At 37.8% G+C, this 27462-nt stretch overlaps 1 protein-coding gene across 1 annotated transcript in view; it reads left to right on the top strand.

The window, feature by feature from the left end:
* Nucleotides 1-26349, top strand: part of LOC145782717 (diacylglycerol kinase zeta-like) — a 72024-nt gene extending 45675 nt beyond the window's left edge. The window contains exons 11-35 of the mRNA XM_082594471.1: nt 5080-5118; nt 5932-6069; nt 6883-7071; nt 7921-8003; nt 9549-9723; nt 10184-10315; nt 10555-10678; nt 10992-11110; nt 12300-12482; nt 12948-13054; nt 13578-13664; nt 14220-14320; nt 15105-15184; nt 15808-15859; nt 16394-16524; nt 16807-16892; nt 17520-17550; nt 17777-17995; nt 18199-18365; nt 19939-20022; nt 20346-20415; nt 20600-20850; nt 21069-21235; nt 21945-22084; nt 22417-26349. Coding sequence (XP_082450597.1) covers nt 5080-5118; nt 5932-6069; nt 6883-7071; nt 7921-8003; nt 9549-9723; nt 10184-10315; nt 10555-10678; nt 10992-11110; nt 12300-12482; nt 12948-13054; nt 13578-13664; nt 14220-14320; nt 15105-15184; nt 15808-15859; nt 16394-16524; nt 16807-16892; nt 17520-17550; nt 17777-17995; nt 18199-18365; nt 19939-20022; nt 20346-20415; nt 20600-20850; nt 21069-21235; nt 21945-22084; nt 22417-22518 — 3057 coding nt within the window. The 3' untranslated portion in view covers nt 22519-26349. The remainder of the gene's footprint in view (nt 1-5079; nt 5119-5931; nt 6070-6882; nt 7072-7920; nt 8004-9548; nt 9724-10183; nt 10316-10554; nt 10679-10991; nt 11111-12299; nt 12483-12947; nt 13055-13577; nt 13665-14219; nt 14321-15104; nt 15185-15807; nt 15860-16393; nt 16525-16806; nt 16893-17519; nt 17551-17776; nt 17996-18198; nt 18366-19938; nt 20023-20345; nt 20416-20599; nt 20851-21068; nt 21236-21944; nt 22085-22416) is intronic.
* Nucleotides 26350-27462: the final 1113 nt, after the last annotated feature.

Below are 27462 nucleotides of genomic sequence, written 5' to 3'. Positions count from 1 at the left end.
TAAAGCATAGGCTGCATTAGATATATATATATATAAGATTTAAAAGCTTGCTGGGTACTGGTAACTTTATGAGAGTTTTTTTCCTCAATTTCCTACTACTGTGATGTAGTTGTTTGCAAAAATCATTTGGGCAAAAATATCTAGTTATTTCAATAAATTAATTCTTGGCTGTGGTTATATTTACACTATAATAGTATGAATATAGCCGTAATAGTGTTGCCAGATTAGAAATTCTGCCCTAATTTGAGAAAAGTTAATCCTAACTCTGGCAACACCTTTCACAAGCAACCATGGCAACAAGTATGTAAAAATAGCCACTTCGTTAATTCTTGCCATGAGTTTTCAATATTTTACCAGTTTAGTAACTTTATAGTGTTGCATTTTGTATGAAATACATTAACATTTTTCTTTGAATGTAAATGTAGCATCGACAATTTTGAAAACTTTTGTGTATGGTATAGAAATTTGGGTAGAATGTAACTTTCGATTCACTATCTGAAGAAAGTAAATGTAAAATAATGCATTTGGCGAGCTGAGGTAAGCTTATTACAGATATTCATTAGGATATATACACACTAGCTTACATTTCTTCATTGGTAGAGTTTTGAAACCCTACTGAATTCTCGTAGCCTTAAGAGGTTTTGTTTTTTCCCTATATTCTACTAATGTAGTTGTTTGTAAAATGTTTGAGCAAAATTATCTAGTCATTGGATAAATTAATCTTATCATGAGTTATGCTGTGCTCACAAAACTTAACTTAAATACTACAAAGATAGCTTATCATTTTTAGATATGGCCAAACAAGTTAAGCATTTGTTATAAACTTTAATCAACAGTTGTGTGGCCACATATACACCACTTTTGTGTGCTTTGATCCCGGCCACTAACCACCGCATGTCATGTCAACAGTATCATAGCCGATGCGGCCTTTGATGAACTAGATGCTCAGTTCGTAAATTTCTCCAGTGTTCCCTTTGTCGCGCAGTGTCCCAAAGTGTTCTTGGTTGGCTGATTGATGTATTGAAATTGGATATAAATGTTGTTCTTTGTCTGCCACGAGCACGTTTCCCGAGAAGGCGGCCGCTAAGACAGAGATTTTCGAAATCTTCCTTTCTGATAATGTGACCGAGAAATTTGAGTTGCCTTTGAGTTATGTTGTTCAATAGTTCCTTATCTTGATGTACTTGGTTCAAAACTTCTGCATTTGTGATGTGATCCGTATATGAAATCCTGAGCATTCTTCTGTAAAACCACATTTCAGCTGCTTCAATGTTACGCCTAGTTTCTGTGTTGAAGGTCCATGTTTCACAACCATACTGGAGAACAGACCACACTAACACTTTGAGAAGTCGCACCTTCAGAAGAATAGAAAGCTTGCGATCCAATAGAATAGGTCGTAGTCTATTAAAAGCGTCTTTAGCTAGGCCTATTCTTCTTCGTATCTCCTTCTTACATCGTGCGTCCGCTGTTAAGAGAGAACCAAGATAGTTGAAAGAAGACACTTGTTCAATTGTGTTGCCTCCCTGGTGAAGTACAAAGTGGGGTTCAGGACTTTGTTTGGAGATAGTCATGCATTTTGTTTTTTTGTCATTAATTTCAATTCCATATTTTGCACTGATGTCTGAAGTTTTGTTAATTAGTGTTTGTAAACCATCCGGGGATGTCGCTATGAGCACAGTGTCATCAGCATAGCGAATATTGTTTAATGAGATGCCGTTCACTAAAACTCCCTCATCAATACCTTCTATTTCTCTGAGAATCATTTCACTATACAAGTTAAACAGATCTGGTGACATCACACAGCCTTGTCTGACCCCACGTTGAATTTCAAAATATCTAGACAGACCTTCCGGTAGCCGAACTGCAGCTTGTTGTTGGTAATACACATTCTTAATTATGCGCAGGTCCTTGTGATCAACGTTAATGTTGTTCAGCATCTCAAAAAGCTGTTCGTGACGAACTTTATCGAAGGCTTTTTTAAAATCTACAAATGCTAGATATAGGTCTTGCTGGACTTCGATTGCTCTTTCACCAAGCATTCTCATCGTGAAGATTGCGTTGGTTGTTCCCCTGTCTTTCATGAAGCCAAATTGATTGCCCCCTATTTCTGGAAGCAATTGCCTTCTTAAGCGTTGTAGGATGATCTTTAGCAGCAATTTCACAGTGTGTGAGATCAGACTAATAGTGCGATGTTTTTCGCAATCAAGTGTTCCTGGAACTTTGGGTAGTGCAATGAATACTGATTTCAACATGTCCTCAGGAATCACACCACTTTCATATATTCTATCTAAGAGCTTCCATATGATGTCTATTCCTTCTTCGTCTAGAGCTTTAAGCATTTCCACACAGATTTCATCAGGCCCAGCTGCTTTTCCTGTTTTCATTTGATGCAGAGCCCACATAACTTCGGCTTTCAAGATCGGTGGACCTGTCACATCTCGAGATGCATCTTCAGTAAGCTTGCTTCTGCTCGCATCCCAAAAGAGGTCCTGTATATATTCCTCCCATCTCTGAGTTACATCTTTTGGGTCATGAAGGATGTCTCCATTTGCCGCTCTGATACACTTCGATGTTGGTGCTGACTTTTTGCCTACAAGCTCGTTTATCTTTTTGGTCTGCATACCACCGCATAGGTCTGCACAAAGTGAAAAAGTATATTAAATGAAAATAATTTGTAAATTTTCCAGCATGTAGTTTCATGTAATTTGTGGGCTACGGTTTAACTGTTTTCTATATGTAAAGAAGTTTTTTGTTTAAACTGCTTTTTGTCTTTGCTAGTCTTGGGGTTGATATGCTCAGCTATTTACTATCTATGATACAGTATTAGAGCAACAATAATCAAATATAAAAACTCATGTTGTTTATGTTCTGTCATTCAATTCATGCAGTTGATGCATCAGGCAATGTAAATAGTGCTGTTGGTAATTAGGTCTGTAATATTTTGTGGCAAGGATTAAGTTTGAAGTTAGGCTACTACCTGGGAGTCGCTTTTCTTCAGTGCTTGCGATTTGAGTAGCTGCTTCATTATGAAGTAAGAATATCAGAATAGGCTATCATTCTAATGATGTTCTGTAAGAACATTGAGTATGATTTCATTGTAATATGATATCAATATTTGTGATATTAAAAGTAATTTATTTCAAAGGTGCAAATTTGATGTAGCATCATAAACATAGCATCATAAACTGTCAAATTCTTTTTAGGCTATAGTGTTTGAAATAGCATGGATCAAGTAATGTTACTGGTTTGATAAGTAAATAGGTTGTCATTCTAGATTTTTTTCAATGCAAATACCGTACTGAGTCTTTGGACTATTTTAATATTGAAAAGTTAGGCTGGAGATTTTCAAATAATCTGACAACAAGGATATTCATCAATTGTTACCCGGTTATTGCTGAAGTCAGTTTAAATTGTTATTGAATCCAGCTAGGCTTGATATATATTTTTGTGTCACACAAGAGTGTTTCAATTTGATCGTTTATTTAATTGGGACACATGCAGGTCTATGAATGCACGTTAAAGTTAAGTTAGCTTGGCGATGAATATTCTGATGAAACCGCTCGCCTCGCTATAAATGCACAAAGCAAGTGGCCTCGTTTATTAGGCACTGTTAAAAAAAAGTCAAAAGTGTTGTAAAAGGAGCTTGGCCTGGCAGTAGCGTTGTTTGATTAATTTTGTTGCTACGGTATTCTAACATAAATATAAACAACATGTAACGCTTGATACTGGGTACGAAATGCGTTCTTTTCTAGCATCAGAGTCAACCTATACGTAACATTTTATTAGTGCGGCCCGCCACAGCTCTTCTTAGTGCCAAAGTGGCCGCATGCAAAAAAGGTTGGTGACCCCTGGTTTAGACCATAGCGATCTATTGCTATATACACAAGCCATGCTAACACGCGATCTTCAAATTTAACTGGAGGCCGATCTGCTACGCTTGATAGCAGTCAAAATCGCTATTATGAGTTGTTAGTTCGAATTTTTATTGAAAATTATGCTGTTTGTGTGTGTTGTATGTGATTTTTGACTGCTTTTGTGCTGCTTTTACCATGCAAGTATTCAACTAAATTTCAACACTTGTGCTGAAAAGCTCAAGTGCATCTGGCAACACTAGTAGTAGGGCAAAAGTTCGTTATTTTATTTTCATTTAAAATCAGGAACTTTGCAGTAAGTTGACGTTCAGTGATTACACTTTGGAAATTTGGTTTCTTATAACTACCAGAACCATTGCAAAAATATATGAAGTTCTTTCGACCAAGAGTCCAAAACCAAAATCACATCGGCCCCCACTCATTATTATGGGTTCGTATATTGGCAAGGCCTGTGTTGTGTGTATATAGGTCGCCATTAGCCCGACTCGCCTTCACTAACCTTAAACAGCAAAGCTATCTGACGCGTCAATCTGTATCAATTACCCACGCCCTCGGGCGTTTGTTGATTCTTTATTTACAATAGAATTATGCAAATTGTGTTGCGTCGGCGCCTATTTCATCCATGTTTATGGTGTGAATTTTTGATTGACTTGAAAATAAATTCATGACATTTTTCTTATTTTTGTCTTCAACAGAGCATTATTTTTTCAAAAATGTCACTGGTCATGTGATACAGGTTTCCAGCTCGCAACACCTGTATACGTGTCTGCAACGTCGCCAAACATAAAAAATAGCATGTTTTGCTGCTGCGTGGTTTAAATCTATCCCAAACTGTGGCGAGAATTGTTTAAGTTGAGCCAGGGCATATAAACGTTTCCAAGCGTAGAGCGTCATATCAAGTATTGCGTGATGTTGTATCCTAGCTCTAGGGGTGCTACAAACACAGAGAAGGTTTCGTCTGGAAAAATAAACTCCCAAAAACAAACCACATCAAGTTTTCAACCATACCTTTTCATGTGCCGTCCTTTGTCCGTGATTTTGCTTCTGCTGCTGCAATACTACGGCTTGCTGATATAATTAAAAGCATGATTCACATAATCAAACAAAACAAATAAATACATATCAATTTTCTTTTCAGCAATATTTCAAAACTGCAGTGATTCTTATTTTTACAACATTTACTTCTAATGCTTATTTATTTTTGCAGTCGTTTGAGAAAAGATTTGGCTTCCGAGAACCAACAAAGGTGAGGAAATAAATAAACTTTGTTTGTAAAGTTTGGTAGTGAAGATTGTTTTTAGGCAGTTGGATAACGCCGGCAATTGTTTGTTTGAACTAGAGGTATATTTGTGCGAGACCAATTATGAACAAGATTTTTGAAGATTTAAACCTTTGTTCAAAATCTGTATTGCGAAAATAGCTTCTTTCGTAAGTACTAAGAGGTATTTAAATTTTCTTCTAGCAAATATTCATTGGGTTAGCTTAAGATGATATTGGGCTTATGATATTCGTCATTGTATGCTACAGACAGAAAAATCAGTCGTTTTTCAGCAGCAGGAATGACAGATTTTGATGTCTGGGAAGATAGGTCATCACTTGATCTTGCAGTTCTAGTTCTTTATTTCACTGACATTTTCAATTCATGTTTTTACATAATATACTTCCATTGTTTTCTTCTTTTCCTCAACTTTGATGAAACCACCTGTTTATAGGTTTTCCCTTTACAAATTTATAGTGATAATGATAATAATGCTTTATTTGCGCCCATTGCGATACCATAATACTGCGATCACAGATGCGATACAACGGACGACAGAAAGCAGCGAAGTGACATAATAGTCTTCGAGTTAGCTGCTCCCCTTAGTTTGGCTTGCCATTAAGTGTTTTTGCCGAGACACAGACGCGTGTTCTGGAGCGGTGTCGAACCCACGTCCTTTCGAACGTCGCCCAGACGTTCTCACCACTCGGCTACGCAGCCGGCAATATAGCTTTATTCAAAATAAACGCCAGTTGTGCTTTGTACTAAACCAGCAGCGTTGCTTAACATTTGTCCTTTCAGATCATTGCCATCAGTTGCTCGTGGTGCAAGGAAGCCTACCACAACAAAGTGAGCTGCTTCCAAATGCAGAAGATCAGCGAACCGTGTAGTTTGGGAAGTCTCGGAAAATCCATTGTTCCCCCGACCTGGATAATAAAAGCAAGTTTTCAAAATTTAATTTTTCTTGAAAGCTGAATAAAACATAATTTACGGACGAGTGTCTTATTTTTATGGCCCTAGTTTAACGAAAATTGAGGTTACAGCACTTTCAAGTGAACTCCGAAGCGGATCTTATCTTTATAACGAAAGTCGAAAATTTACCTGCTATCAAATTACGCTCCAAAATACCTGTAACATTAAATGTTTGGAAATACATTGGATATCAATCCTTCTATCTTTAAATTGAACCCAGCCTCTTCTGGAAACTTTAACTGAGGTTGATGTGGTAAGCCCGAAGTAAAATTTTCCGCGTGAATCAAAAGTTTTACAGACAATGTGACTTGTATACAGATATGCGGGAATCAGGTACAAATTGTTTTGGTGAAAACTTCCATATAATTGAACAGCCCTGCCCAACGTCTGAGTTTATTTTCAAGTAGTGGATTTAACTCCTGCCGCCATCGTCACGTTTTAAAACTCGTGCTTTCTATTTTATTATCGATTTGAAAGCAATTTTACGTTGTTAGAATTATTCAAATGTTTCGGTCCACTTGATTGCAATTACGAACGGATTGGAATCGATTAAAAAATTGATCACTCGAGATTTCTTTTGTTTTTTCGAATCTTCTTGCGGTTCAGTTTTAATATCTTCCGGGTTGATACCGCCGAAGCTATTTTCACATGGAACGTGCACTGTAGAACCGCAAAGTATTTTGATTTTGCTCATTTCCAACTGCAGCAAGGTCTGTGTTTGTAACTACAGTAAACCTAATAAGTGACAGAAAGTTTACTTGTGTATTTTCTAATTTACAGTCCTCTCAGCGATCAAAATCGTTAAAGGGAAGATCAAAAAAGAAAAAAATCGCTGGCGGTACTTGGCGAAGGAAATCCGCCAAAGAAAGCCAAAGGCCAAAAACTTTCATAATTCGCCCCCTGAGTCAACAAACCTCCTTCGTAACTCCCACCCTGGTTTTTATAAACCCCAAAAGCGGGGGTAAACAGGTACAAAGACTTTCTCTTTGTTTAATTGATTTCTTTATTTGTGCGTATGACGTCATCTCATACAGCAAAGCAACCATTTTTTACATTGATTCAACGTCTGCAGGCGTTGAATCAATGTAAAAAATGGTTGCTTTGCTATGTGGGATACTGGTGCTGGGCTGCTTCAAGACATAAAATGCGTTTCGTATTGAAGATGCCATAGCCTGTCGTAGTACCGAAACGACTATATTTTTAAACTATTTTTAACTTCCAACCATCTTGAGATCATAACTCAACTTTTGCTGACCTCTGTCACCCTGTTACGTTTAAGCTACAATCCAAGACATCAAAAGCTGTCATTTTTACATTGATTCAATGTCTGCAGACGTTGAATCTATGTAAAATGACGGATTTGCTGTCTGTCAATAACATACCAGTCAAATAGGTGATCGTGGTGTTAAACCAAATAATACATATCCTTCAGTTTGTCCACACCTACAGCACGATTGGAAATTTTTCAGCTAGCGTCGATGCTAAAGTCATATGATCAGCGAGATGCTTGATGTATTATTAAGTGCTCAGATGTGCGCTAATAGCTAGTTGCTACTTTATCTCTTTGTTGAAGGTACGTTTTTTGTATTCAGAACAACTAAAAAAGTATGATGTCATATTGTTTTGAAAGCATAATTTTATTAGTCATCCACTATCTCGATTCTAACACAGGCAACAAATTTTTTTACCTCTTTTTACATTGTTACAACGCCGCCAGACGTTAAAACGATGGGAAAAGATGCAACTTTCTCAGGCTGAAAACATTGCTGTAGAGTGTAGACCTTACATGGATTAAACCACTCAATATTTTTTTACCAGGGTTCTAAACTCCTTCAGCAATTTCAGTGGTATCTGAATCCTCGGCAGGTCTGTGACTTATCCAAAGGTGGCCCCCAAGAACGGTAAGTTGATTGTGATTGGAAAATAAAACAGTTTTGCTTCTACGATGTACTCAGAATTTTGCATAGTTGCTGCGAGGTTTTTTTTATATCATATTGTTTTTGTTTTTTTTGTGAAGTGTGTTAGTCTTGTCAGTTGCAATTTTAACTCATCAAGTTTCAAAATCATTTTCGACCTAAAAGTCTCTTTCTATCGCATTTATTTCTATCGCATTTATTCAGATAGAATTTTATGGAAGTAAAATTCTGGATCTTCACCAGTTAATTTAAAACTAAATACAAATAAAAACGATTTCTAAGTATAGCAAAGTAATGGTGACCTGTACAAGTCCCTTTGATGTAAGCCATCTGCTAGTTTTCACTCTCTTTGTAAGAAATTACGATTTTGCATTTTACCTGCATCCGCAAAGTCGTCTGTTCAGCCAACTAAAGTCTTGTTTTTGCGTTTAGGAAGGACTTGTTTTGCTTGGTAGGGGTTGGCAGCCGCTTGCGTTACAAAGTAAAATGTTTTGCCGTCTTACAGCTACAAAAATCCGTTATATTTATAATAATTCAGAGTTTGCAAAAGTTGCAAGGACGGATTTTGTTAGCTGGGTTTGAATTGCTAGTTAAGGTCGGTTGAATGTTGACTGATTATACAAAAATGCATGTTTGATACGGCGACTTGCACTGAAAGTTCTAGCAAACATTCCTATTGAGCTACTTTATGCTTGGGCATAGAGCTAGTGGAAGAATGCTTACTAGCCCTGGGTTGGAACCAAAGCCTATTTTGCAGTAAATCCCTAGACCCAGTTATCTGTCACCAGTCAGTGTTAGATTTATTGTTTTCATTTTAATACTTTCTTTAGCCAGTAAAAATCAGTCGTTTTTTTACGTTGATTCAACGTCTACAGGCGTTGAATTAATATAAAAAACAATGGATTTCCTGACTGATGGGCATTCATATTTTTATTGGAGAAATCCTTCTAAATTGTGGAAATTTTGTAAACGAGCTGTGAATGAAAGATGTCCTGCAAAGAGACAATAATAGACCACAACCAAATGATTATACTGGCAGGATTCCTAGGTGGTTTGGTCAAGCGAGTCGACCTTTTACTTATTTCTGTGTAAAATACTGCACATATTTCTGTCTATTGTGCATTTCCAAAGCCTCGTCAATAATTGAAGCAGGTGTTTTGGTCGAAGCTTTGTAGATCAAATTTTTGCTTAAAATAAGCTATCACGTTGTTTATACATTCAAAAGAAAAATCGCTTAGAATACTTATTCAGTTTTCCTGTTTGTTTACGGTACTTTTCACATACTTTGGAAGGATACATAATTCATTTGGTGTTGTGTTGGGAATCTAGAATGGGTCTTTTGATTTTAATGTAAACTCTCTTGACAGCTTATGATCTTGAAATTTAAAAATCTTTGTTCTTGATATAAAATTTGCTTGGTTGTCCCTTGTTGTGGCTCTCAGACATTACCCACCCATGTTTCATTTGCTAATTGTTGGCGAATCATTTTCAAACGACCATGAATTCCTGTGACACTTTTTCTTCATTTAGGTTGGAACTGTATCGTAAAGTTCCAAATCTCCGCATTCTAGCGTGCGGGGGAGATGGCACTGTTGGTTGGATTCTTTCTGTCTTGGACAAGTTGAATCTTCCCAATGCTCCCCCGGTTGGTATCCTCCCCCTGGGTACAGGCAACGATCTGTCAAGGACCCTAAATTTTGGAGCAGTAAGTAGTAATCCGGAAAATATGGAGAAAGCAACTTTTCACAATGGGAATTTTTGATGAATAATTTCTCAAAGTTTTGTCACATGAGTTTCAAATAAAATCTTGCTAAAAAAATATTTAAAAAATGCAAATTTTATTACGTATTTGTATGTTACAATTGTTACATTGACCACAAAAGTCTCTAATACGTCGTCGTCGTATCCAGGCTTACACCTGATGGTTGAAGATTTGGATTAAGTGGACGGGAAGGCAAGGAAGCCAATCTTCGTGTCCACCTTCAGGCATGCCTTTAAGTGTCCTGCCAGAGACACAGCCGCATGCTCTTGAGCGGTGTCGAACCGGCGCCCTTTTGATTGCCGTTCCAGAGCTCTCACCACTCGGCTATGCAGCCGACTTCTAATACGTGACTATGTGGATTTTCGTCCAATAGATTTATTTTTCTTTCATTCTGCATCATCAGGGTTACTCTGAGTCAGATTCCATCACAAAAATCGTTCAGGGAGTGGGAGAGGCTCGGATGGTGAAGCTTGACCGGTGGAAGCTGGTGGTGCTGAAAGGAAAACCAACTCCAAAGAACACGGTAGAAGACGAGGTGGGCTTGGAGGAATTGTGTTTTCAAGCATTTGTATGCCGCTGTTTGTCACATTTTTAAGGACGCTTATACTTAGTAGTTTTAGTAACATCTTTGCTTTTTGTATGATTATAAAAAAAGAAAATTCATAGCGTTTTTATGTCGTTCAATATTTGATGAAATAGAAAAATCTTTTGATTGGGAAATAGTGTAAACGATTCTTGCAAGTTTTTGTATTCCAACTTCTTCTTCATAATTAGAGTTCTCACAATAACCAATCCAACCATGGGGAAGCGGTTGACGATTTGCCTCTCAACATTGTCAACAATTACTTCAGCATCGGATCCGATGCCCAGGTGTCTTTGAGCTTCCACAACCGTAGAGGTTAGTCGAGTTTTTCTTTAAAACAAAGATACGTGAAAGTGATTCGACATTAAAGTGAAGTTATTGTGTAGTTTAAATAGAGTCAAAATACAAACTTTCATTTTGATTTTTACGATAGAAAGCATTGAAGCAGAATATATTTTTGGCAGCATTGGTTTAATTTGCCACAGTGCTGTGTACATTCACCTACAACAAATAGTAAAAAAAGGTCTTACATGATGAAGATTAATAAGCCTTTTTTTAAATGTAATAATTATGACTCCTTAATTGGACTTTTACCAAAAACACCTGACGTGTATATTTCGTCATGCAGAGGCAAGACCTGAAAAATTCACTAGCAGAATTGGCAACAAGATGTTCTATGCGAAGGCTGGAGTGTTGGAGTATGTGATGAGGGAAACAAAGAACCTATACAGGCATACCTCGCTCTACGTGAGTGATTGAAAGAATCAACTTTGATATGTTTGGAACATTTAGCCAATCTTCATGAAAAGAGAGTCCAAGATGCACAATTAATCTTGCGTTTATTAAACAGTAAAGTTTCGTTGGTAATCGTTTAGTAAACATCTCGAGAACATTTGTTTAAAACGTTTTATAAACCGTTGAATTAATTCTGCATTTTGGGCTTTTTTTCAATCAAACATATTTGAATACGTTGTCATTTTGGTTGTTTTTGACAAGTTTTTGCAAGTATCTACCATGTAACATGCACAAATAACTAGAGCAACTTTTTGTTGCAGCGAGAAAGCTAAAAATTGCTTCTTTTTCATGAAAATTTGTGGTTAGAAGTTGCGTGTATGTATATTGTACAATCACAACCATTTCACGTCATTTCAAAATCATTTTATTTCAAACCACAGTAGTTTGGTGTCGTTGCTTATTCATAAACGATGCCAAATGTTTCTAAGCAATATCAGTGGTATGTATAACTACAGTATCTTCAGCTGACAACAACAGTTTCTCAAGCATGCTAAAATTTTGCTAAACCTACACGAAATTGCTGGACAATTAGCCACTTCCGTTCAACCTGATGTTTCTGAAACAAACTTATCCCTACCAGACTGTTTCTGTAATGTTGCGTGGTCTTAAACTTTCTATTTTATGAAATTTTTGCGCGAAAATGTTGCCACAAAAAGTTACATTTTAAATTTTCTGGATACCACCCAAGGTGTCTTGCCATAGAAGAGATGTAAACTTAGCCTCAATTGCTATATGGATATAAAATTTCTGTACGTACGTATACAGGGAAAAAGTAGGAAGCACAATGCCTGTCTTGAGAAAACATTCCTTATTCCATATGATCTACTGGTAGCAACTGTTGAGCAAGTTTTATCCCTGACAGCAATTCAGTCGTTTTCTATTTTGATTTAACGTCTGAATTTCCATTTTTAACGTTTGCAGACGTTGAACCAATGTAAAACACATCTGATTTGCTGCCTGAGATATACTTTTTATTGAAATTCTGCTGGTTTACATGGATTTTGCGTCATTAAATTGGTTTGCTTGGCCCTCTTTTTAGGGTTTCTGAAGTTTATTTTTTACATTTTTTCTGTTCAACTTTCCATTGATTCAACGTAATAAGACGTTAAAATAGAAGTTCTAAATTGGCTTTTCAACGCAGTGCGATGGTGTGGACTACACTTGGAAGATCCGGGAAGCGAAGCCAGTTTGTATTCTCTTTCTCAACATACCCCGCTACAGCTCGGGTTGTGTTCCTTGGGGTAACCCGGCAGGAAGTGAGTTCAAACCTCAATCCCACGACGACAAAGTGATAGAGGTGCTGGCTTTTGGAATACATCAGCTGGTAAGGTGCCATGAATTATTCAGCATGTGTGCGTTGGGAAAATTCCTTTGTTTTGCTGTTTGGTTTCACCAGCAGCGTCAAGTGCGACCATATTTTTTTAGGTTTATTCTTCCGTCTGGCGCTAAACCGGCTTTTCTTTTCGCACTCCATCAATATTTCAGCAAAATAACATTAGACGTTTATAAGTGAAATGAATGGAACGCATGGACAATTTGAATAATAAGAACAAAGTCCAAAATACAGATATGAATATGGCTCCAACAAGTCCTCAACACTAAACTGTCACCATGAAGCATTAAATATCGCTTATATTTGAAATCCAATTGAAGTTTGGTTTTGTATTGTTTTCTTACGAAACTAGATCGTTTGCTGAAATTTGCGTTGCTATGACTCCAGTGACGTCACAATGGCGTTTGCGCTTCGTCATGACAACTAATGATCATCGGTGGTAATCATTTCTTGCAGGGCATGGCGCTTGTCGGCGGGCACGGAGAAAGGATATGCCAGTGCAAGGAAGCATACGTGAGGATCAATAAGCCCTATCCTGTGCAAGTGGACGGAGAGCCGTGTTTGTGAGTTATTTTCAGCTGTTTGACTTATAAAGCTTGTGAAGCAGACCTTGAATCAATGCAAAAAATAACTTCAGAAACTATTTGTTTTACTAAATTGATTTTTTTGTGTTTTTCTGTTTTATGGAAGGTGTTCAGCGTCGCATAAATTGAACTAATGTGCTCGGATTGTTTTGTTTGTTTGGTATGTATCCCAGACAGCAAAATCCGTCATTTTTACATTGAGTCAACGTCTATCAATGACGGATTTTGTTGTGTGGGATTGTGCTCATTAACACACTGTCATAGCCAAAGATAATGTTGTAAAAACATCGCAGAATTTGTTACCATTTATGCAATATTGTTTTTCTGTTGATGTAACAGCCTCATGCAATAACATTTTGTCCACTGAAGAAGATGATGCTTCTTGCAGATTTGTTTTACAAAGGTCACATTTTTGTTCCTTTTTTTAGATTTAAAGCGACATTTTTGCTTTAACATAAATAAATAATTACATTTGAAAACACGCAACTCGTTTTTTTTTAAGGTTAAACCCATCAACCATTAAAGTGGAATTCTTCAACCAAGCCAACATGTTATACAAAGGGAAGCGAAGAGGCTCTGTCTTCACTGAGTAAGTTATTGCATTGGCAAGCATAAAAACAAACGTGATTGCGATGTTGTCATGTTATCTGGACATGACTTTGATCGAGCGTGTCCTGCCATGTTCAGGTAAAATATTTGATTTGCAACGTAATAAAGCTGCAATGGGTCACTATTTTTTAACCTTTTATGATCCTATATCAAATATTAAAAGATAAGTAATGTAAAACAAAGACATGCTGGTCAAATACACGTAACCGGATGGGACCGGGGGCTACAGTTGCGTTTTACATTAATTGTATGGTGACCAGTATGTAACTCACAGTGTACAAAGTTTCCTCGACGTTTCTGTTAGTAATAAGGTGTCGGCCCGTGGGTCACGGTTTGCACACTCCTGATCTAAAGCGAACATCAAGAACCGCCTCTGTGAAGAACGACCAGTGGCAAACAGCTGTTCGTCTCTCCATACCTCGTCCTTGCCGCGCGATCTCTTGGATGGCAACGAAAATTGGACAAGGCCACAAACACAAGCGTTTGTGATGTTAAAACAACGTAAAGAATTGAAATATTGATCGAAACTTTTCAGGCCTCAGCTTTCTTATGATCCCATCAAGATCCGAGTCAACGTCATCCAGATTCAACAGTTTGTCGATTACAACAACAAGAAAGATCCGCTTTGTACTTTGTGTGAGTACCGGTACCAGGCACAATTCGGTTAGAAAAATCTGTTCTTTTTACAGTAATTTAACGTTTTTAGACGTTGGATCAATGTAAGAAGGACGGATTTCGCTAGCTGGAGTTTTTTTTTTAGGCCCCAACAATCGATGTTTGTCACTTACATCGATTGTTGGGGCCTAAAAAAAACCTCCATTGTTGGGACTTTGGCGGCATTGAAATCAATCACAATTTGAAATGCAAAATTTTTAGGTTTCTTTCAATTTGGCTCCAGCTTAGGTTTCTTCTTCTTTCACGGCATCCTGGTTCTGATAGGTTTATATCAAATACGAAGATTGATTTCTTGAACGATAACCATCACCATTTTCAACGCATAGTAGCCCACTACTGAGCGAAGGCTTTCTCCTTTTCTTGCCAGTCCAGTTCATGGTGTATTTTTGTATACCAGTTTGTTGTTCCACATTCTTTGTCAATCTCGTCTCTTCATCTCATGTTTGACTTTCCTTGTTTGCGTTCGTTTCCCAGGGTGTCCAAGTTGTTAATTTGTTAGTTCATTTGTTGACCGGATGTCTGAATGATACACCAGTGATAATATTCCACATCTGATGCTGCGGCTAATTTTTGTCCATGAAATGTATTGCGAATGAATTCACCAAGCTTCAAATTCGGAAATAAAATACCTTCGAAACAGGGGCTTATTTTTATGGTGTCTTTTTGGCCCTTAATGTGTTTTTCCCATAAATATGATTATTTCAGCAAAAAAAAACATTAAATTTAAAATGAAAATACTTTTTAGCCACCCCTCTTCTAGTAACTGTGGTGATGAGGCACTCAACCTTGGATACTGTTCGTTCCTGCCTCCTCCTAATGATGAACGTAAGTATCGATTGTTGATCAATTAGTTTTGTCCGCTGTTAGCACGACCTTTTGTGTTTGTGCAAAGTAGCAGAAAATACTTCTAAGTATTGTTCGTTAACTAAGTTTTTGTGGAAATCCTTAGTGTGTTTTTGCAGTTGATCACCAGCACACAAAAAACTTTAAATAGTGTTGCCATCTTCATTTGAAGCAGACATACAGTAGTGAGGCAAAATATCATACATCAGTGAGTGTTTAAACTTGCTTTTGGTAGTGTTTTTAAGCATGGAAAGCAAATGGCCTTCGAACGTTAGTCTTAGGAACGCCTGATTAACCATCCCTTGAATGCACTATTGTCGCAGCTGTCATTCTAACTTCTTGTGGTGGCCTTGAACCAATTGTTACTCGTATTTCGCCTTCGTTGAGCGTGGAAGGCTTTCGCAAAGTCGTGCCATATCGTTTTAACGTAATTTTGAACGCAAAAACGTTTTGTGAAACAAGTGTTACTGTAATGCCTTCATTGTCTAACTAAGTTATAAACACCTGAAATTATGAAAACTTGATTGTTTTTACACATTTAATACATTCGATTTACAACAAACGCAACGAAAAAACTACGTTCATATCCGACTTCTTGAATTCAGGACGAAGAGAGACCTCCCGACCCTGTGTCAGAAAAGTGGATATTTCTCGATTGTAAGTCACCTCTTTCTTCCATTCATCGGTTTTATTTCCGTTGTTTGAAACCAAGACACTCATTGCGCCATCTGCTTCACGTCTACCCAGTAAAACCGGCAGACTAACTGGGCAGACCATAAACTGAAGGCAGAATGAAGACAAATTAAAATCTGGCTCCGTTCTTTTGTCTATGACGTCAGCACCCTCCTCATCCGCCTTTCCAAACTAAGACAGGGATGTGTCTTAATTTTATTAAAACGGCCTTGTAGCCTGCCCTTCTCCCAGGTACCAATATGGAGTGGCAGCTTCATCTACTTGTGAATGGCGCGCTAAATACAGACCGGACATCATATACGTCATGAATGACCGCATCCTCTTTCACCTAAACGGAGCGGAAGATATGCGTATCTTGCGGGAGAAATGGAAATCTTTTGCAAATGTTCAACCTTTTCTGGTATCGAACTGGGGTCTTTTGACTGGAAGCCAAGTGCCGTATCCACTCGGTTGTCTCTTGATCAATGTGCACTTCAAAATTCCTTTTTTCTTTTTCAGCTAGCAGTTCGGATAAGTTCTATAAGATTGACAGTCGTCGCGAGGACCTCCTCACGGTTTCTGACGTCATCAGCAGTGATAGAGAGGTCTACATTCTCAACCATCCTCGCCCCAACACTCCGCAAGGAAACGTATGTATCTTAAGTTAGAGTTTATCATATCGCATTTACATTGAATATTTGACGATGTGAACAACTTGTTACATGGCAAGCCGTAAAGCTAAATTTTTGCTCTAAAAATTTTCGCAATTGCGCTGCTTTGTATTTTGCAACATTTAAGCTTCCGCTAAAGTGAATAAAGATAATTTAAAAAAAGCTCCTTTTCAATGAAAAACCGCCGCACTATAGATTCGAACCAGTGTCAGTTGATCTAATAGCAATACTACTCTTGTGTTATGTTTTGTATCCTCACAGCTACAAGAAAGACCGCGGTCCCAGTTAGCAGAGAAGCAGGCGTTGTATAGGAATCGTGTGCAAAGTGACTCCGGTGTTGTGACCAGGTAGGTGTCAATCAAAACGTTGCCACAGTTTCCTTGGGATGAACTTGTAATGTGCTTTGAAACGCCATCAGAAAATCATTCGTCCTATCGTCCCATTTTTACGTTGATTCAACGTTTAAACTATCTAAATAGCGGCCGATTTTCAAGTGATTTATGGTCGGTTTTGATCGTAAATTTCTTGACTTACGTTTAAAAACTGAATATTTTTCAATGATAAACTTGATCGTCTGAGATGATCCTTTTCATTGTTTCTCGGCATACTAATGGAGCAAGAACTCAGTGATAGACACGTGTTTCGCCCATGAGGCTGGGTTCATCAGTATCGCACTACTAATTCAGGTAGTGCTGACGCCAGAAAGATCAACTCTTTTCATTGTGTTACTTTTATTTGTCGATAAGCGATAGATAGATGCACTCGAATCTCCAGCAAGACACCGCAACATTGTAACGAAAACTTTCTTCCCATGGTCCACGTCGCTAGGAAAGTATCACTTGTTAACTGAAAAATTGCGAAAATCAGTTAAGAGATTCAACTGTTTAGTCGACTGCTACAAATCAGCAAATAAAACAACTGTTATTTTTTACCGTGGTTTGTTCCAAAATTAATCGAAATGTTTTGTTTTGCAGTCCTCTTACAAGTTTCAATGAGATGACACAGGTGAGTGAGTTACATGGAAAACATTTGTTATACTTTCCTCTGTTTTTTTTTTAGGCTTTTTTACTCTTAACCACATCGGCTTGATAAATAAATGTTTGTTTTTTTATAACTGCAGACATGACGTCACTGTTTCAACCTTAAGGACTCGTCAGTGCTGCAAACGTACACTAGACTTGAACGCCTGATGTCTGAACACCTTAAAAAATAAATAAAAATGTTTTGTTAGAAGTCAGGTGACACGGAGGAAGACTTCCTCTTCAGAGGAATGAACGACAAAGGTCGTTCCGAATCCACATCCCTGGATGTCGTCTTCGAAGAGCCTGAAGTCGTTGCTCAAGAGATCGGTGCCGAGTCCATGACGTTGTCAGGCAGTGACGGTGTTGCCATAGCAACCGTTGAGCAACAAATCACAGAGGAGTCGCACACAGATGCTTTGGTCGGCCTAGTTAGTATAAACTATACAGCTTTCAGTTTGTCGGTGTCAGTTTTACAGGTTTCAGCTGCCATAAACCTGAAAAACACACTGACGATATTAGCCAAAAATTCAAGTAAAGACCTAATTGTCACTACGAAAATGGTTTTATATGTAAATTATTCCTTGTAAGTTGATCAGTCAAACTAGTTCAAACCTGTTTTTCATGATTTCAGAGTGATCCGCGTGAAGCTGAATCCTCTCTTGCTGAAGCATCTAATGGCATATCCTTCGAAGATCAACGTTACTCTCCTTCACTCTTCCGACGGCCTCCTTTATTGAAAACATCTCGGTCAACTCCGGATGCCGATCCTGAACAGATGCTATCAACTGATTTCACGAGGTAATGCTGTGATTATGTAAGAGCATGAATTTCTGTATCCGAGTCAAAACTTGAAAAAGGACTTTTACCATGTGTACAAGGAAAACATTTCGATAAAGCATCTGCCACGTAAACATCATTTACAAGGCGCCAAATGGAATGCATGCCATAGCAACACTAAACGTTCGAAGCTATACATGGCTCCATCGCCTGCCCCGAATTCTGAACAATCCTGTCTCATACGAAAGAAGAAGTAAACACCTCTTCTCTTTACTAAAAAGAACTTCTCTTCATTATACTTAGTACGTTTACATACGTTGCTAAGCCCTGTAATCACTCTCTCTCTCTCTCTCTCTCTACTTCTGTTTTTTAGAGTTTAAAACAAAACAAATCTTTTATACGAAAGCAGAAAGCAGATATACGAAATTTAGGCTTGCAGGTTTTGATTTTAATATTATGTAACCATCTATTTAAAATATAATTTTTATGCGTGTTGATAACATCGGAGTTTGCTTTATTTGTTCGTTTTACGTATTTTTCAAATTTTCTTCTTTTTTTACATGTGCTAGCTGAAGATGCTATTACTATAGCGAAATCGATTCTTAACTTAATAAATTACACTAAGAGGTTAGATTGTTGTGCAAATGCCAGCATTTGATGAATGCAAATTAGCAGTACGAAAGACATTATAGATAATCTTTTATAATTTTGTAATAACCTTCATAATATTGTTGTTCGTCTTGTCCGAGTAAAATACTCACTGTATTAGTAGTGCCACTGCTCATCGCTAACTATATAATGACATTGCGCTGGATAACGCTCTGCTAAAAGAAGCCGCGACTCCATGTCATAGTAAAGGTCCCATACTCACTGAGTATGGCACCTTTACCTTAATCAGTTATTAAAGAAGTTCAGTTGTTAGTATTATTCAGTTATTGAGCTTTTAGGAATGAGAAGATAAGGTTCTCATTGTACTAAGCCTTCAGCACTAACGAGAGCTGTGTGGCCAGTTTCTTTCTCGGCCGTCTTTCTTTTAGCAACTACAACCACCCAATTTATTAGGTACCCGGTCATTTGGTCGACAGTCGTTTGGTCGACAGGACGTTTGGTCGACAGGACGTTTGGTCGACAGACATTTGGTCGACAGGACATGTGATCGACAGGACGTTTGGTCGAAAGGACATTTCGTCGACAGAACGATTCATTTTAGGGTTAGGGTTAACTAACCCTAACCTATCCCTAACTCTAACCCTAACCCAGGGTTACATAACCCTAACCTAACCCAAATATCCTGTCGACCAAATGTCTTGTCGACCAAACGACCGGCTACGATTTATTACACCCTGGATAGAGGTGAGCGGTGTTTTCAACAACCAGCTGAAGCCGGGAGTCGAATCAGATATGCATAATTGGAAAGCCAACGCCTTATCCGCTTCGCCGTTCCACCGCACCCATGTCATAGTACTGTAGTAATAATGCATGTTTTTATATAGCGCTGTAACTATCGTGGATATGCAGCGCTTTGCAAAGCAGACGGTGTCAACATACCAATATTTTGAAAATTAAATCTCCCAACTTCTCAAACTTTTTGCAGCCAGTTGACTTTCGCTCCATCTAACGGGAAAAAGAATAAGAAGAAAACCCACAGGCGAAGCAGCAGCGACTGCAACCCGAAAAAGTAAAACCTTATTGCTTGTGTTGACCAACAAGTTTTTGCGCTGCTGGTTTATGAATCCAACAGACTAAATGTGACAAAGGAAATCTACACCGTGACATTGAAATTCAGGTCTTCTCGTTATCCATTGAATTGTGGAGCAAACAGAACAAATTCATTTACTGTTCAGCAGCAAGTTTCGGAAATAGTTTACGTATTTTCAATTATAAATTAATTTCTTGGATTCAGAATTTATAATTGAATTGCCTGGTGAACGGTCTCATTCTGTATTTACGTAATTTCAATGTTGTTCGTGGTATTTACCAAATTCTTCGTCCAATTTTCAGAACAGCCAAATTCACGTTCTCTCCGAGTCAGCTATTGGGCTTGCCCACGAACAAGAACAATTCCAATAACGTAAGTCTCTTTCCAAACAACAAAATCCGTGATTTTTACATTGATTCAACGTCAGAACGTCAACGTCAAGACGTTGAATCAATGTAAAATTGACAGATTTTGCTGTCTCGGTTGATCGCATTCTTGTCAGGTAACGTTGTTGGAATGTTGTTTACTGGACCAGCATCATCATTCTCTGTTGCAGAACGTTAAAAAATGCTCTGAAGATGAAGGGAAGACAAGCTTGCGATACGAAAATAGTTCCGTAGAAGCGGATGAATATAACGGAATATCGACCAAAGATAACAAAAAATTACATCATAAAATGGAAGACGCATCGTGGACTGAAAAATCGAATTTATCTACGGGTGCAAGCAGGAAATCATCTGCCGATGTCTCCGATGAAAAAATCCCCGATTTTCAACAAATGGAAAATAAAACTGACGTTTGTCCATGGTACGAAGATATCATGCTATTTGCGTTTTTTAAGTTAATTCAATTAAAAAAATACTTTTGCAGTTGTAGATTTTCCTCGCTTTGGAATAAATACAACTTTCACTTCCTTGTGGGTTGGCAAATGTTATTGTTTTTGTCGAGTTGTGGTAAAGAGTGCGAGCAAGTTGGTTTCTGTTCGCGAAAAAGCAGCGCAAGTTCTAAAATCCTTTATATTGCAGCGATAAGATTTTCTTAAATGCATCAAAGCGTGGCGACTTTGTCAAAATGACGTCATCCGTAAAGCAAGGCGCGCACCTATGCGCGTACGATGACGAGGGGTATACAGCATTGCATCACGCCGTCCGATTTTCTCACAGTGACATCGTGGACTATTTGCTAGGGCAAGGTGAGCTGTGCAATACTATAAGATTATAACTTGTTGAGTTAGTTTAGAAAACAAAGCGTTGTATAAGATATTAAATTTTACAAAGGATGGTTATGTGTTTTTGACCATGGAAGGAAAAACAAGGAAGCCAATCTTAGTGTCCACCTCAAAGCATCTTTAGGTGTCTTAGTAAGGCATTGTCGAAACAAAACCGAATTTGGAGGATGGTGATTGATGATGTGCTGAGCGGACAATTGATGTGAGATGCACATTGAAACTTTACACGGAACCTGAATATACAAATCATTGTTGTTTGTATTTTAAAGTTACAAGTCGAAGTTGCGCACTGCTAATTACGATTCACTTCTCATCCTTCATACATTTTTTAACGATTAGCTTAAAAATCTGAGAATATGCGATCGGCTACGTAGCGCAGTTGTGAAGACTGACTGACGTGCGCTGAGAAGGACGTGAGCTTTGCGCCCACTGTGAGCTCAGGGTTGCTTTGGCAGCACAGTTAACGCCATGCCAAAAGATGGACACTAAGGTTAGCTTCCCTGCTTTCTCCTGACCCGAATTTTTAGTCCTAGAATGACAGCGATGTTATGTGTTGAGTAGCTTTTTTTTATCATGTGACATTGCTTACTGCGTTTTCGTATTTTAATCAGTTGACAGTTTCACTTCGTAGTAAAACGAGATGGTGACTTTGACGAAATCTATATTATTTCAGCAAACTCGAAGAAGCTTCTTGACCTAACCTGCAAATCCCGCGGCCAGACAGCACTGCACAAGGCAGCGTGGTTTGCTCGAACAGATATCTGCAAAAAGCTAGTCACAGCTGGTGCCTCGTTGGATATTCTGGATTTTAAGGTGATTTTTAATTACGGTGTACTACATTTACACTTACGGTTGATCAACGACGGTAATGCAGAAAAAGAAAGTGTGCTACAATAGCAAGATTGTTTTAACCGAAGGTGGATGTGATTGAAAAACTAATGGTGAGCTGATAGAGAGGATCTTTTGTAATCAAGTACCAGCTTGTGGTCTCCAAGTAGCTGAAGCTTTCCGAAGGTCTCATTCTAGTATCCACAAGTGGGATATCCGTTGTGTAAAGATGTAAAGTTTTTCTAAATACCTCCTCACATTTGGTGTTAATCCAGCCTCCAGGCTTAACTTTCAAATCTGATCTTTCTATCCACCAGGGAATGATGGCCACTGACAGCGCAAGAGAGGCCGAGGACGAAGAACTCGTTGCATTTTTATCAAGTTCGAAAATGAAGAGTTCATGTGAAACAGAGTTATAGCATGGTGCGAAAATTTCAAGTATTTTTTTGCTTCTCTCCGACATAAAACAAAGGTGCAAATGACGTCATCTTGGCAAAACTTGCTCAACGTATTGTTGCTGTTGTATGCGCATTGTGCAGACGAGGGAGTAGTTTGATCAACACGTTTGGGGGGGTCACGTGTGTAAAGTTATCTGTTGATGTTTGTATATTATTTTTGTCGAATGAGATTTTATTGAGTTCAATCTTTTCTTATCAGGTTGATTACACGTCAAGTACAGTAGAAATTGTATCTCTATGACGTAGTTGTTGAGTGCAGAAATAGCATGTGAAGTATTATTGCCCCGACAACAAAATGCGTTATTTTTGCGTTGATTTAACGTCTGCAAACGTTGAATGAAGGATTTTGCTGTCAGGAAGACACTGTCCTTTGTTTCTTGGTAGTCAGTCTAAACTCTAAAGCATTGACAGGTTTTCATTCTCCTTAGCACTTGAAGTGGACACTGATTTTATTTATTTTTTGCGCTAGATGGGGTCCGAACCGCATTTGGCTACCAAAGTAAATAAATTCTCGATTTACGTTATTTCTGCCTGACGCTGTCAGAACTTGCCATTGCGCTTTTTTGTCATTGACTCAAAAAAAGACTAAAACTTATCAGCATATCCTCATGATTTTTATCGAAACGTCAATTTCTTTTCCATTTCATCATTTGTGGTCAAGATTGCTTTGTTATTTTTGCTGTAGTTTTATGTTTTTTAAACGTTTTTGCTGTTACTAGATTGCCTGTCCAGTGCAACGACGCATTCTTCACTTCAATCATTTTTTCTACGTTTTGAGATGTAAAATCTACGCAAAAAGCTCAATACCATAAGTATCCCATTGCCCTAGAGTTGCCGTTTGACATGAAATTGCAGCAAGTCTGATATATTTTTTAATTTTTTTTTGGGTAAAACCAAAGTGTATCGTCGGATAATGTTTTATTATCGTCATTTTTGCTTGATTCGTTTTATTTTCAATCTTTAACTTTATTGTAGTTTCCATTAAATGGCCACCACATACTTTACCGTTTAGATGCATCAAGGTAGAGGTCAGAGGTCAGCTGCAACAGTTACAAATTTGTTCTTAGACAAAAAATCAATCGTTTTTTACATTGATTAAACGATTGTAGACGTAGATGAAAGCACGTAGATGTCTACAAACCTCGAATCAATGTAAAAAACGATTGATTTTCTGTCTGGTTCCTCCTTCCAGTCTTCTAAATTTGATGGGTAGTCCACAAATTGACGCATTTTTCTGCAACTGAGTTGTACAGTGAAGAGTACCGCTTGCTTCTCTAGGTGGTTAGCTGGGGGCACACAAGCAGATGATCCGTTCTTTTGGTCTTTTTGCCACAGTTATGCTTGTCTTGCAGCCCCACTTTACCATGGCATATTTAGTATGGCTGTCACTCGCTCTGAGTCGATTTCGTGTTGTTTTTTTGAAATAATCAGCCACAACTGACTGTGGAACCATTTAACAAATAACCAAGTTGCCGTTTTGTAGTAATTAATATAATTAATTAATATGCAGTAATGGTAATATGTTCATATGAAAGAAAACACGTCTGTACTGTTGCAGAAAATCCTTGTCTCCTAACTATCTCTGACGAACTGTCATACGCAAACAGATAACTTTATTTGAATTTCAACATGTACTCAGACTTCAACATAAACGCCCATATAGCTGCGGTACTAAAACGATTAAACTTATTATTGGAACTCGAGTTGGAATGCCACAACGCTGTCAGGAAAGCGTATTTAACAATGGCCAATCATGAGGTCATGGAAAACGCATGAGGCAAATGCGAAACACAAGGTACAAACTCAAAGGGGAAGTTCTTACAAAAATTAAAAAGTTTAAAGGCACGTTTCCAATAATACAATAATAATGATACTAAGCTTTCACCCTTTTCACAATCAGTTCAAAGTCATGACACGTTTATTTCGTTTGCACCATTGATGACGTTTGGCAATATTTTCCCGCTCACTGGGTTCTTGTTTCCTTTACACAACACTTCACCATCTCAAATTGTATGTTTTTTCTATGTTGTTTCTGGGTGTTCTACATAATCTTGTCATGCCAATGATAATAATCTGTGTAAAGAAAGTACTGTTATACGACGTTTAGTGGAAAGGCTACTTGTTTAATTTGTTCATGAAGTCTGCTTTTGAACTGTTACAACTGTTTTGCTTTTAAAACGCGTTGTCGAACACTGACGTCAAATGATATCAATTACTTTCCAAGTTAACATTGTTTCTGCTGTAACCATGACTGATTTGTTTGAAATATTCTCATTTTTTTTCTCCAGCCTAAATCCAAGGAATTATCTCTTCATTCAAACCAGTGCCCTGAATAGCGTTATCCAACAAAATGTCCTTGACAGTGGCGTAGCCAAGGGGGGTTTTGGGGGTTACAACCCCCCTCCTTTGGCACGTGTGTGACGTCACGATATTGAGAATGATGCTTTATGTCTCTAAAACAAAGTTTGCCTAATTTTAAACGAAACTGCATTAAAAGAGCGAGTTTTGCCAATATCAAACATTCAAATATCTCAGCCAGGAATTAGCAACAAGAAAACGTAGAGACTTAGCTCTATTACCAAAAAATGCTCAAGAAAACATGATCTTATTCTTTTGCTATGCAATCAGACAGCACCATTTTACAGGAATATTTATACTCATATTTTTGTTGAAACTTGAAAATACTCTCAGAATGCACCAAATTCAAAGTAATTTTTCAAAATTTTCTGACTGTCCTTGATCTCAACTCTTGCCATATACCTCCTTGAATATTCCAGCCGGTAAATCAGACCTCTTTTATCTTCAGTTTCTGCGGAGGTCGAATCAATCTAAAAACGGACTGATTTGTCAGCTGGGATGAGTGGTGGCACTGAGATGCGACCAAACGTGATTTGTAACAAAGGATCTTCTTTTGTTGACATTAACTCCTTTGCTAGGTCGGTATCCCGGGAAGCAACTTTCCAAAAGGTACCATTAAAAAAATCCCCTTCTGCTAACTTGGCGCAGAGGGTTAGGGCGATGGTAGTCATTTGATTGACATGGATTTTATTACCACCACTACTATTGCTCTTTTTTTTCTGTAATTACCAAACAAAGTTCAAAGGGGATTTTTTAATGGTACCTATTGGAAAGTTGCTCCCGGAAACCGCAGAATTTTAACCCCTCTGTTTCCAATCCCGATACCAATATTATTTGTCCTATAATCTCGAAAAATTTGTAAACAAAAAGACCTCAGAAAACGTGGAAATATTGCATGAGACATTGAGAACTATCTAATTTACTGTACATCATGAGGACAAACGTGATTTCTCAGTTTTTGAGCATTTTAGTGAAAGCATCGGAAATCATCTCAACGTTGTACGCTCTTGATGTAGGTTGTCGTTGTTTTTTCGTTAGCATTACAACCAAAGAGCATGTTTTATTTAGTTAATGCATCCATATTTCTTGGGTTTGTTGCTTTTAAGCTGTACTGTTTTGAAGATATTTACTTCACTTCTGACATCACAACTCTGCAATAATTATTATGGGTTGATGCGATTTTCTGGTATTTTTGTGCGGTTATTTTTTATGCCGTTATTGTCAATTAACAACATTGTTTTTTTTTATTATTTGAAGTTGAAACTATGTGAAAAGGACCATTATATATAATATCATTTCCTCATAGGCTATCAGGGTTTGTTTTTCGTGAGATTTACGTTATATTTTTATTTATTTATGTTGCATTTCAGCCCTGTTAACTCCAAAGTTTTAGTCTTTTGAACTCGAAATATAAACAAAAGAAAAACAAACTAATAAAATTGTTTGCATTATTTTTACGTTTGCCAACATTTGCAACCGTGCAACATATTTAATTTATTTATCTGCCAAGCTAGACACGCTGAATGCAAATGTCTGTGTGAATGCTTTCACAGAAACAGACCCTCGGCCGCAGAAACTCAAATGAAGACGATTAGCAGCGTTCGCCATCTTTTCATAGGTCACAGCATTCTTTTACTTACAGCAACTCATCCCGTAATATTTGTAGCAAAATTATCAAACAACTTAACAAGAAATGGGGCTATATGAAAGGAAACGAAATATTGAGAACACAAAATAGACTGAAAATTGCTATTGGGAATATGAACTAGGCTTGACTGGACAGAAGCTCACACATAGAGCCACTAGCCAGAAAGCGCTATCATAATACCTATTGCAATGCCATGGGGCAATAACTTCAGTTACCATGTAATGTCGGCAAGAAAAGAAGCTGAAGATATCGGGTATGATACGTTAAAAGAGGATAAACATCCGCATACCGAAACTTAAAACCTGGTGAAGAGTGGATGAAATGCTCTATGTGTGAATTGTGAGCTCATCAAGCATGCATAGAAGGCAGACTGATATTCGTTTGCCCAAATTGCGATTGTGTTGGCGAGCTTTGAGACTATTTCACGTACCGGTATCCTAAATATGGTACTTTTTAGAGCGCCTAAGTGTTTTCAAGCCTGACAAAACCATAGACATGCCATCGTTTTCTTGTGAGGCTAAGTGACATTTTACTTTCCAATGACATCTTACTTTCTTTCAAATTGGCAATTTACTATTTTTGAATATGTGTTCTTACAACCATCCCTTTGTGTTGTTAGTTGTTACGACCAGACCCGGCATAGGAGATGGCTGTAGCAATTTTTAGAGCGAAAGCATAGCCGACATGCTAACAGAGTCAAAAAGCTAAAGGTCTCAGTTCGTAGCACTAAGCTATGAGCAGTTGCTGTGAAATTTTATAAAAGGTGCACAGAAAAATTATAACATTTAAGACAAAAGTGTTACTTTTATACCGGGTCTCCCCTAATGTTGATTTGGCTTGCCATTGAGTAGTGTACTGACTTGAATACAGAACTTACAGATCTTTCAGTAGTAGTCCAG

Source organism: Aplidium turbinatum, chromosome 14 (genome assembly GCF_918807975.1).
Source record: "Aplidium turbinatum chromosome 14, kaAplTurb1.1, whole genome shotgun sequence".
Lineage (NCBI taxonomy): Eukaryota > Metazoa > Chordata > Ascidiacea > Aplousobranchia > Polyclinidae > Aplidium > Aplidium turbinatum.
Note: the sequence above shows the minus strand (reverse complement) of the source record. Positions and strands in the feature narration are given on the sequence as shown.